Raw genomic sequence first — 12,723 nt, 5'->3', positions numbered from 1 at the left:
CACTGGGCTTCTGAGAGCCAGAAAGGGGACGTTGCCATTCTCTAATTTGCCTCTAATTTGGTTCTCATATCCATGAGCTTGCTCATTAGAGCCTTGGAATGTGGTCCTTTTGAGTTAGCATGAATGGATTTCTGTTTTATAACCATTTTTCTCTGATATCACAAAGAGTAGGGCAGTGCCTCATTTATTTTGGTATCTCCCTGGCACAAAGCATAGGGCTTTACTCTTAGTAGGTGTTCAACAAATGTTTGTTGAATTTAATTGAATAAACCCCCTCCCACCTTCTGCCCCATTTGTAGATGGCCAGGTGAGATCTGAACAAATAGAAAGCAGAACTTGATTTAGTCCAAAGTCATTTTGGGAAAAAAATACTTCAGTGGGATTAAAATAAACCATGATATAATTTAATAACTCAGTAAGAGCATCCCCAACATTTCCTCAGCTTCTACCTACTAATTTTCAGGTGGAACAGTATATATTTTTACAAATAGTCCATTAGGGCATTGACATACTTTCATGCATTCACTTACTTAACAATAACTTGAGGACCTACTATGTTTCATTTACTAATTCCTTTGACCCAATCTACCATGTAAGCTATACATGTATCTTTATTTGCCTTTTAATTTGTGAGGTCCAGTGCTTCATTAAGTGCATATTCCCAAAACCAAAGAAGAAAATTTTATTAACCACCTCGTATAAAATCAGTGAGGAAGAACAGCTGCCAAATTCAGTCGACCAACCACCTTAAATCAACCCAGTGCTCCAGTGTTGAGCAAACAAGCTCATCCAGAACCACCACCAAGACACCGATGCAAAAACAGTCCCACTGGGGCTCAAAACCACATTCACCCCAAGTCTACAACCCTGAGTGCCACCTGTTGATAACGTAATAAAGGTATTGAAATAAGAACAGGTGCCCCAGTGCACTGATAGAAATTTAATACCTTATCAACAACTTCCACTATAGAAATGAGGCTGGACTCCAACACTAGCACCAGATGATGGCAGCTTTTTTCTGGATGGAGAAAATAAAACCCTAGTGCACCCATTTTACTAATTTGGTCTTGCTCATGTGTAAATGCAAATGAAAAATGCTGATGCTGCTTCTTTTCGACATTGCTTTTTAATTATGGCCATCAATAGATAATTTTATCCTTGCACAAGACTTGAGAATGGCCCTAAGGCAGAGGCACAGTTTCTCAGGAACTAGGCAAGCAGAGAACAGGCTTTCTTACCCCCACCTCTCCCTCTAATCTACAGTCAGAATAGAAAATGCTATCTCTTCAAGGAGCTGGAAGCAGATGGGCTGTCCTTGAGTTTTGTCTGAGAACCCTACTGACACACAGTTCTACTTTTGGCCTGACTTAATGGCCACTGTCAAAGAGACAGGATCTGTCCTTGCTTCTGCCATTTTTTCTCACTTTACTTTTCCCTGTTTACTACTCTAGTGGGCTGAATGAATGGTACCCCCTTTCCCTTCAAAGATATGACCATCTTCTTATCCCCAGAATCTGTGGATGTTACCTTACTTGGGAGCAGGGTCTTTGCAGAAGTAATTAAATTGTGGATCTTGAGATGAGGCGATGAGGGCTCTAAACCCAAAGACAGCTTTCTTTATAAGAAGCAGAAGAGGAGAGGACACAGACAAGAGGAGGCAATGTGATTGGGAGGTAGAAACTGGAGTGATGCTGCGACAAGCCAAGGAATGCTGGCAGCCACCAGGAGAGGCAAGGAATGATTCTCCTCCAGAAACTCTGGAGGGAGCACACCCCTGCTGAAGCCTCGGTTTTGTGTTTCTGGCCTCTAGACATTTTGTTCCTTTAGGCCACCAGTTTACGGTATTTTGTTACAGCAGCCTCAGGAAAGTAATATGCTTGTGCTCTCAGTCTCAAGTGGTTCCTGCTTCTCTCACTCAAGATTTGGAGTTGAGAGCAGTCATGATTTTTTGCTTGGTTGTTGTGTTTTGGGCTGAACCTTCCTCTTGTGTGATCCATGGACCCTTAGTGTCAGCATCACCTGGGAGTTTGTTAGACTGTGGACTCTCAGACCCCAGTTCACACCCACTGAACTAGAATCTGCATTTTAACCAGATTCCCAGGTGGTTCGTATACATGTAATTTGAGTAGCATTAGTAGGAGAGACTCTGAGGTGGCAATTATATCTTTTCTTCACTTGCAAGAATTCTAGTTTCTTCAAGTTAAGTCTGTTAAATACAGCATGGAGGTTATATAAAAACCACATCAACCCAAACTCTTAGATTAGAAATACATGCTGATGTATTATGGATGCAATAACATGATGTCTGACATTTGCTTTAAAAGATTCCAGAAAGAAGGGAGGAAGGAAGGAATTATGAAAAGGGCATTGAGTGGGGATGATGGAACTAGGTTTTTAAAATGTGGAGAAATTCTTGCATCTTGGTGCTGGGTACATGGCAGTTTATTCTTCAATTTTCTCTGCTTTTTTTTTCTGCAGAAATTTCCATAATGAAAAGTTAAGAAATACTCTGGTTTCTCAGCCTTGTTTTATTTTCCATTTTTTTACTATTTGTTTTTTTTTCTCCCTTTGTGGAAATGAAGAGACATTTTTTGTCTGTGGTTTCTTTGCCCTGTTTGCCTGTGTTTTGGGCTCTGTTGACTTCCAGGACTTTTTGAGTGGGGAGCTATTGCTGAGGAAGTAGGATGGGAACGGATTAAGGTTTACAGTATCTTCTGACTAGGTTTCCAACAACATCTGCTGGGCTTGTGTTGTTACTGGCAGCAGGAATTTGATTTTCTATCTCTTTCCCTGTCTCCCTTACCTCTTGAAGACTTCTTTTTCCCACTGGCTAGATTGTCATATATGTGATCTATGGCTGTCTGATTTACATGTGATTTGCATATTATATATTTATTCCAGGGGTTCTCAACTAGGTGATGAATTGGACCCTGAGAACCATTTTGTCAATGTCTGGAGCCAATTTTGGTTGTTATAACTGGGGGAGGGATACTGCTGATAGCTACTAGATAGAGGCCAGGGTTGCTGCTAAATATTCTACGTTGCACAGGACGGCACCCCCCAGGACTCCGTCCTGTCAAAGAATGATCTGGTCCGAAATATCAATATCACTGAAGTTGAGAAACTCTGATTTAGTGCCAATGATCATCCAAGTACATTTGGCTACACTTCCTTTGCTCCTGTCTCATGTAGAAAGAGAGGTAGACTCATGATTGATTACATATATGAGAAATTTTTACCTCTTATAGTTTGATTTTGGGATGGAATGTGAGTGATCATTTGTGCAAGTTGTGCCCTGCACATCTCCAGGGGGCACCACCCACATATTATTTATGAAAATTCAGCACCCCAGAATTGTGCTGTACACAATCTATATGACTATAAGTGGTTGCTCTGGTTTTGGGGTTGTCTGGGGGTCATGGGTTCTGGAACTGAGAGAGACAATTTCTGGTCAGTGGGGGTCTTGAGGCTATCATCAAATGTCCTTTCAAGAAAGGAAAAATGTCGAACAGAGAGGACCTCATTTTTATTATTCCTGACCATTGTCTAGTTACAAAGCATCTCCTTTATACCCTAGGGCCATATCCATTTGACTAGATCTAAAATTGTCAAATTATAATATCATGGCTTATGCTTATGATAGATTTTGTCTGAAACATAGCTGTGATAACTTCTTAATTTCAGTCAGTTCCTTGGGGGAGAAAATATATTTACAATGCTGTCATAAGACTTCCTATCCACCCACCACTTGTTTGGCAGGATTTCCTTAGTTTCAACAGTGTAACTTACTGTTACTGGTCCTCAATCACTTTGCAATAAAAACTGAGATTGCAGAAATGTTCATTGTCATTACTAGTGATGGAGCAGTAAGTACAGGCTTCTCAAGAGAGAGATAGAATTGGGTGATTTCAACTAGCACCATGAGCTGCTTAACCCTCAGAGACTGGCTTTTCATTTTGGTGAGATCTTAGGGGGTCTCAGAGTTCAGGCAGACAGGGGGGCAGTGCTGGAAGATGTCTGTTTGCATGTGTGATCACCAAATCCATGCCTTGTGGGCAGCCCCACAGATAGAGTTTTGATTTCTTTGGGACTGAGTACTGGGTCGCCAGACTGAAAACCCCTTTTCCTGCACCGTCAGGCCTAGGCTGGTGTAGTGGACTTCTGTCATTTCTGCCAGTCCTTCTTCACTTGCTCCTCCCTCTGATAGTAATCCCTGATTTTCTACTGGGGACTCACCAGCCTACAATTGACAGTCCATATGCTTTTTGTGGGGCTTGCCTCCCCCTACCCTGACCTGGGGTGTGCATGAGGTCCCAACTTGGGTGTTCAGCATCATTTCACGCCTGTAGCCACAGCCCTTGGTTATGAGAAGCTGATTGGCCAATGAGGGTCATCTTGGAGATTTTGTGGTCACTCTTAGGGAAAAAAAGAGTGGCAGAAGGAGAGGGAAAAGGAGAGAAAGAGAGAGATATATCATTTTGATGACACAATTTGAGGACTTGGATATAGCCATACCTGAAGTTATCAATGAATTATGTGTTGTATGGCTGTTATGAGCTGAATTGTATTCCCTGAAGAAGATATGTTGAGGCCCTAAACCCCAGGACCTCAGAATGTGACCTTATGTGGAAATAGGCCATTGCAGAGATGATGTCATACTGGAGTAGGACGAGCCCCTAATCCAAATGACTGGCGTCCTTATGAGAAGATGGCCATGCAAAGACAGAGACACAGGGAGAACTCCATGGATGGGATGGAGGACTGTACTGATGCATACAAGCCAAGAAACACCAGAGATTGCCTGTGAGCCACAGGAAGCTAAGAGGAGACAAAGAAGGGTTCCCTACAGGTTTCATAGGGAGCATGGCTCTAATGAAACTTTGATTTCAGATTTTTGTCCTCCAGAATGGCTAGACAACAAATTTCTGTTGTTTGAAGCCACCTAGTTAGTGGCATTTTGTTATGCAAGCCTTAGGAAATATACAAAAGTAGTTTCAGATGAATAATCCTCTTTATCTGCTTCCTCCTTTGCCCTTCTTCTTCTCCTTGTTTCTTAACTCTTCTTTAAAATTATCATTACCATCATCGTCAACATCCTCCTCCTCATCATTTTGTCCTAAGCAGCAGAAAGGGCCTAGTACTAAGGCCCTTTGATGATGGGGCGTCCAGCCTCTTTGATGTGATGTGGGGCGTCCAGCCTCTTTGGTTACTCATTGCCCTTCTTGTACTAGCCCCTGGGGCTCAGAGGTTAGACAATAATTCTGGGGGCTTTCTGGAGCTCCACTCTGGGGCACCATCCTGTTTACTATTCCCTTTAAACAAAGGCTAATGCTCATCTCCTGGTTATCTATTTGAGGTAGGCAGAATTCCAAGATAGCCTTCAAGATTCCTGCACCCCCCCGCCCCCCATATACAGGCCTTGTTTAATTCTCTCCCCTTGCAAATGGGCATTACCTATGGCTTGCTTCTAACCAGTAGTACATGGAAAAATTGAAGGAATTTTGCAGATGTAACTGAGGCTGCTAATTAGTTCACTTTGAGTTACTCAAAAGGGAAATTATCCAGCATGGGTCTGACCTAATCTGATGAGCTCCTAAAAGAGGGTCTAGAGGAGAGAGAGACACTCTCCTGCTGGTTTTAAGGAAGCAAGCTGCCTTCCTTGAGTTCTTAGCTGCAAGGAAATGACTTCTTCCAAAGGCCAGGTGACTTGGGGGAAGACTCCAGCCCCACCAACACCTTGATTGCAGCCCTGTGAGACCCTGAGCAGAGGACCAAACTCAGCCATGCTCAGACTCCTGATGTATGGAAACAGACATAATAAATGGATATTGTTCTAAGCTGCTAAGTTCATGGTCATTTGTTACATAGTCATAGAAAATGAATACATCTTTCAGGTACTGTGGTCAAGCCCACTTTGTGAATGCATGGCATGGAGGTGGGGAAATGGAGCCAGGTGTGAGGAAGAAAACTATATTGGAGGAAGTTATGGCCCATCCAGTGAGTGAAGGGAGAAGCTCGATGAATACGCAGGCCTGTCCAGTGCCCAGCCTTGGGGAGCTGGAGGGAGAATGTTACCCCACAGCCAGGTCTTGCTGCACTTGGAAGCCATGATCCTAGACAGAGACCCCTTCCCCCTCTTGTAGGTGGCGCTGAGAGGCAAACACTTGGCAGAAAAACACATACTCTTTGTGAGGATGAAAAGATTTTCTTGAATGGAGAGATGATAAAGTGGGATATTTTGAATTAATAGCTAGTTTAAAAACTTCTCTGTCCTTTAGACTTTCCTTCATTCAAACAGCCAGGACTTCTGTCCTCCATGCTTCAAGGAAAGGATGCCATGGGAGAAAATGTAGAAAGCAGAGACTTCTCTGGCTTTGGAGTTTCACAAGCTTGATTCCTTATGAGAGCCATAGGGGAGTTGGGGTGCAGAGAAAGGCTTGGAGGACACGGGTAAGAACAAATCTCCCCTGTGTGATGCCCTGAGCTATCAGAGAAAGGAAGCAGAGGTAGAAGGATCCCCAGGTAGGTGGCTCTTTGTCTTTCTCTGTGGTGGAACTACAGAGAAACAGAAGCAAGCCCCAGAAAAGTCTGTGGGATCTGGAAGCACGTGGGATATGAGCCTGTGTTGTGGGACAAGCCCTGGAAAGATGACAAGATGCTGGAGACATTTAAATATCTAGTTGCCACTGTTCCCACTGCCTAGCCCAGTGGACATGCTCCAACAATAATTGTCCAATGAAAGAATGCACATAGCAGGAGTGCTCTAAAAATACCAGGAAGACGTTCTTCACCAGCAGCAGGGAAAGCTGATGAGGGTCATGAGATTCTGACTCCCGTGAAGGCTGAGATATCTGCACACCTGGCAGCCCCAAAGCACAAGGAGGTCCTGCTGCCCAGATGAAGACCCTGGTAGCCCAGAATTCTGACGTGGGCAGCCAAGTCATCTATGCTTTAGGAGTGGTTGTTCCTGGGGCTGTACCTGGGACATGGCCTCTCCAGCCTTGCTCTCTGCCTGGGACCACCTGATCCTTGTTCTTTGGACTCTGTCTAGGACACTCAGAGGGGTGACCCTGTGGCTTCTCAGACCTGAGCCCTTGTTGGAGCTGTGCCATTCTACTTTGCAGCTGGGATGTGAAGCAGTGCAGCAGCTCCCCATCATCACCTCTCTCCTGTGTTAAATTGCCCAGAGGTGTTATTAAGAACACCAGTGAATTAGCTGTTGGGCCAGAGAGACTCTTTTATCATAATTTGTGTCAGGCTGACCCCCTGGAATCTGATGAGGTCTTTGGGTGCTGGCAGCACCAATTTTTAACCATTATTTTTTTCTATTACAGATGATTCTTTTCCACATTGGAGTCAGACAGAGGTCGGCTTGAGCCTAGCTCATGAAGATTAATACCAGTGGTTTTGCTGGGTCCAGGGTTGCCTTTCTTTCATTAATGCAACATATTCAGCATATATTCTCATTGCCTGGAAGCTTGAGGATGGGCAATATTCAAAGGGGTTTGGAATGATTGCTTAATTAAACCAAAGATAACAGAGGGCTGTAGTCATGCTGGAGGGCAGGAATGGAAAACCCATTGTCTGAACTGTTCAAGGCTCAGTTCAAATACTGCTCCTGTCCCAGGGAAGATTGGTAGATTGTGTGAGCCTCGGATATTTCACCTGTAAAGTAGGTAACTGTCCTGACTTCATATCACTGTTATGAAAATTGAAGGACATGATAGTTTTGGTACCTGCTGGGCATTTTTGTAAGCCAAGTACTGGGCTCAGTCACTCAGCAGTGGTTTTTTCAGCTGGGGACACTGGACAACGTATGGAGACATTTTTGGTTGTCACAGTGGGAAGAGGGAGTGCTTCTGGCATTTCGTGGGTGGAAACTGGTTAACACCCCATAGTGCACAGGACAGCCCCACTACAGGGAATGATTTGGTCCCAAATGTACACAGAGAAACCTGTTTTAAAGTTAACAAAGAGTGAATCCTGTTCAATAAATGGAAGGTCTGGTTATGAATAAGGAAAACACAGGAACGTGCTTTCTTTACAATGGGTGGATGTAAAAGATTATTTTCAGTTATAACACTTTGTTTTTTATGGTCAGTATGTTCACATGGTCCAAGATCTGAAAGGTACACAGGGCATACATACAGTGCAAATTCTTCCTACTACTCGGCCCCTTCCCTGGAGGAACCAGTGTTACCAATTTCTTATTGATTCATCCAGAGGTCCTCTATGCATCTAGAAGTAATTGTATGTGCATATATCCACATATACATTACATACACATATATATGCATACTCCACACATTCTCTGCATCTTGCTTTTGTTACTCAATCCATCTTGGAGGTAGCTTCTTATTGGGCACCAAGACCTTCCTCATTTTTTTTTTTAAAGATTTTATTTATTTATTTTTAGAGAGGAAAGGGAGGGAGATAGAGAGAGAGAGAGAGAAACATCAATGTGCGGTTGCTGGGGGTTATGGCCTGCAACCCAGGCATGTACCCTGGCTGGGAATCGAACCTGCGATACTTTGGTTCACAGCCCGTGCTCAATCCACTGAGCTACGCCAGCCAGGGCCATTTTTTTCTTTTAAAGGTGACACAGTATACCATACTGTGGATATATTTTATTTAGACACTTCCCTCTGGATGGATATTTTCTTTTGCGGTCACAAGCACTAATGCAATGAATAACTGTATAAGTACATGGTTTTCCAATGTATAGCTATATATATCTGTAGGATAAAGTCCTACAAGTGCTATTGCCAAATAAGAAAGTTCCTGCATGTGTGATTGTGCTGGAAGTTGCCAAATTACCCTCCACTGGAGCTGTTCTGTTTCTAGTCCCCACTGGCAGCGAATGTAGTAGAGAAGTTGAGGTGATTTTGTAATTTTAAAAATTTGCTCTCACTGTTTATATCTTCTCATCAAAACACTTCTGGGAATAAATAAGTAGTGGATGAGCCTTATACTATTTTGTGCCCATCATATTCTCAGTGTCTAGGGGCCCAGCATCTGCTGACAGGAGTTCTTTTAAGCATTATGAAGTTAAAGTCGACGGGAAGTGGCATTTGCTTTCTCCAGAAAAGGGCTATTTAGTTCCTGCTTCCTGGTGCTAATAGTTCCCAAATGACTAGCTTCTCAAAGAGTTTACATGTAGGAAAATCTCTCTCAGCAAATCTCCCTCTGAGTGTCTGTTCAGCTTTATTTTTAAAGTTTCTGATTTGAGGGCCCCTTTGAGAGTCTGAGGAAGCAATAAAACCCTCTCCCCGGAAAATGGCACCAGCAGTTCGCACGTCCTTCAGGGAGTGGCTCTCAGGATAGGAGAGAGGCTCATGCTGCCAGGCACCCCTCCCTGCCCCTTCCTCCCGAGAGAGGTCTGCAGATTCCCAGTTCAGAACTGGGCAGAACCAGTTCTGTATGGCAGGGTTCCAGGCCTGACTCCTCCCTTCCACACTGCCTGGCCAGGTGACTGGGCACTTACTCAGCTTTAGTTTTCTCATCTGTGGAATGGGGACAACACTGCTTTGCAGTAGTGTATTAGAGACAATGAAGGCAAAGCACCTAGCACAGTACTTGACATCAAGCCCATGTCTGAGAAATGGAGCTATTGTTATTCTTATTACAGTGGAGTCCTTTGTGAGGGGATTCTGGAACAACCATGTTCCTTCTTGTCACAGAGACCTCACATATGCTGTTCCCTCTGCCTACAACACTTTTCTTTCCTCTTGTCACTCAAGGTCTCTTTCTCTTGCAGCTCAACTGTTCCATCTCAGAGACCCCTTTCTTGCCTCTCCAATTTCAGATCACCTTACTCTGGCCATCTTCTTCTGGAGAAACTCTCCTTTTCCTTCTTGGTGCCTCTCCAATTTGTACTGAGATCTATTAGTCTGTATGCTTGCCTGATATGTGTCTGCCCCAGTGGACAATATGCTCTAGGTGAGCTGGGAGGACCTGAATAGGCAAGGGTCCTGTGGCAGGTGGGACTGAGTGGAGGCACAGGTAGGAGGATTTTGTGAGATGGAGGGAAGCACTCAAGGGGGAGAGAGATGAGAAAGGCCAGGAGAGACCAGGGGCCAGGACCTGGGGACCTCCTAGGCCACAGGAAGACAAAATTTGCATTCTCTTCTAGAGGGTTAATCCGCCAGTATTAAGCAGGGTAGTTGCTTGATCTAATTGAGTTCTTTAAATTGTAAAGTTTGATTATTATTATTTTTTGTTCTCACTTGAGAGCATGCTCATTAATTTGAGAGAGAGAGGGAGACAGAGAGAGGGAGAGAGAGAGAGAGAGAGAGAGAGAGAGAGAGAAACATTGATGTGAGAGAGAAACACCAATCAGCCACCTCCTGCTCGTGCCCTGACTGGGACTGAACCCACAGGTATGTGCTCTTACCAAGAATCAAATCTTTCATTTTATGGGATGATACTCCGACCAACAGAACCACACCGGTCAGGACAAGTTTTTATTATTTTTATAAAATTCTTTTAATAATTTACTTTAAAGAAAAATCATCAGCCACTGTGTGAAAGGCAGGGTGAGGGTGAGTGTGGGCCTGGGGAGCAAGGAGATCCCTTAGGGGGCTGCAATCCTAGTCCTGATTCTGTCTGTAGGTCAGGGCTCCATAGCCCATGGGTTTCTAGAAACTGCCCTGAGATCCCAGGGTATTCTAAGTGAGCGCTTCTTCCAGGGAGTGCCCCAAGTTACACGAGCTACCTTGGTCTCTCCGGAGCTGAGCCAGAATGGGCTCTCCCTCAGGGAATGACAGATGTCGGGACAGAAGTCCCGTCGACTTTCCACCAGCATTAGTGGACTGACTGCAGGCGGAACTTACCTGAGATTGTGGTGAAGTGGGACGGGGAGGTCATTGTCACGAAGGGTGGGGTGAGGTACTTGGCTTTCACGCCCTCCCGGGCCAGGCGGTCCATGTTGGGGGTGTCCACATCCTGGTCGTAGTCCCAGCGGAAGCCATCAAACGAGATCAGAAGCAATTTGTTGAAGCTCTTCTTCCCAGGAATGGGGTGGCTGCTGGCCAAACCCAGTAGAATGGACAGCAACAGCCCGAGGACCCTGAGCCCCATTGTGCTGTGAGAGCCTCACACGCGCACATTGCAGAGTTCATGGGCTGGCTCCTATTTTCTCCCTTTTTTATCTGTGGTTGAACAAAGTTCAGATTGATAATTCTGCCCCAGCTCTGCTGAGGGTCAAAACACCCGGACTGTAACAGGGTGGTACATTTTCTATGATGAGAACGTTCTGGAAATAGTGGTGATGTTTGCACAATCTTGTGGATGTACTTAATGCTACCAAATTTTATACTTTAAAATGGTAATAATGGTCAATTTTATGTTACATGTACTTTACCCTGATAAGAAAAGTCAAATCGTGTGAAATATTTTGGACTCATATTAATTCCACTGCTGTAAAGATTTGGGGAATAAATTAGATCGGTGCTTTCATTTGCTCAGTGCATCCTGTTTTATGGGGAGAACAAATGACTGGTTATTATGATTATGAAAACAGTCAGCATGGATTAAGTACCCATAAGGGCTGGGAACTGTATATACATGATCTATTCTATTTAATTATTATTTTTGAAATCTCAGGAAGCTGCACTGGCTGGTGTGGCTCAGTGGATTGAGCACTGGCCTGGGAACCAAAGGGTTACTTGTTCGATTCCCAGTCAGGGCTCATGCCTGGGTTTGTGGTTGCTAGAGAGGCAACCACACATTGATGTTTATCTCTTTTTCTCCTTCCCTTCACCTCTGTCTTTTTCAAAAAATATATTTTATTGATTATGCTATTACAATTGTCCCATTTCCCCCCTTCACTCCCCTCCACCCTGTACACCCTCTCCCATCCACATCTCCCATTTAGTTCATGTGTCATACCTATAAGTTCTTTGGTTTCTACATTTCCCATACTATTCTTACCCTCCCTCTGTCTATTTTCTACCTACCATCTATGCTACTTATTCTCTGTACCTTTTACCCCCTCTCCTCCTCCCACTCCCCTGTTGCTAACCTTCTATGTGATCTCCATTTCTGTGGTTCTGTTCCTGTTCTGGTTGTTTGCTTAGTTTGTTTTTTTGTTTTTGTTTTATGTGTGGTTGTTAATAATTGTGAGTTTGCTGTCGTTATACTATACAAGTTTTTTCTTTATCTTTCCTTAGATAAGTCCCTTTAACATTTCATAAGATAAGGGCTTGGTGATGATGAACTCCTTTAACTTGGCCTTATCTGAGAAGCACTTTATCTGCCCTTCCATTCTAAATGAGAGCTTGGCTGGATAGAGCAATCTGGGATGTAGGTCCTTGTCTTTCGAGACTTGGAATATTTCTTTCCAGCCCCTTCTTGCCTTGAGGGCCTCTTTGCAGAAATCAGCTGACAGTCTTATGGGAACTCCTTTGTAGATAACTGTCTCCTTATCTCTTGCTGCTTCTAGGATTCTCTCCTTCATTTTTACCTTGGCTAATGTAATGATGATGTGCCTTGGTATGTTCCTCCTTGGGTCCAACTTCTTTGGGACTCTCTGAGCTTCCCAGACTTCCTGGAAGTCTATTTCCTTCTCCAGATTGGGGAAGTTCTCCTTTATTATTTGTTCAAATATGTGCTCAATCTGTTGCTTTTCCTCTTCCTCTTCTGGTACCCCTATAATTCAGATGTTGGAACATTTCAAGATGTCCTGGAGGTTCCTAAGCCTCTCCTCATTTTTTAAATTCTTGT

The 12,723-nt window shown here is 43.9% G+C and overlaps 1 protein-coding gene across 1 annotated transcript in view; it reads right to left on the bottom strand.

Moving 5' to 3' along the window:
* Positions 1–11,079, bottom strand: part of LOC123807112 (ectonucleotide pyrophosphatase/phosphodiesterase family member 7-like) — a 35,638-nt gene extending 24,559 nt beyond the window's left edge. Inside the window, exon 1 of the mRNA XM_045820662.1 lies at positions 10,833–11,079. Coding sequence (XP_045676618.1) covers positions 10,833–11,079 — 247 coding nt within the window. The remainder of the gene's footprint in view (positions 1–10,832) is intronic.
* Positions 11,080–12,723: the final 1,644 nt, after the last annotated feature.

This window comes from Phyllostomus hastatus, unplaced genomic scaffold (assembly GCF_019186645.2).
Source record: "Phyllostomus hastatus isolate PE091 unplaced genomic scaffold, TTU_PhHast_1.1 phas_scaffold_442, whole genome shotgun sequence".
NCBI classification, from domain to species: domain Eukaryota; kingdom Metazoa; phylum Chordata; class Mammalia; order Chiroptera; family Phyllostomidae; genus Phyllostomus; species Phyllostomus hastatus.
This window is presented reverse-complemented; position numbering and strand designations above follow the sequence as displayed.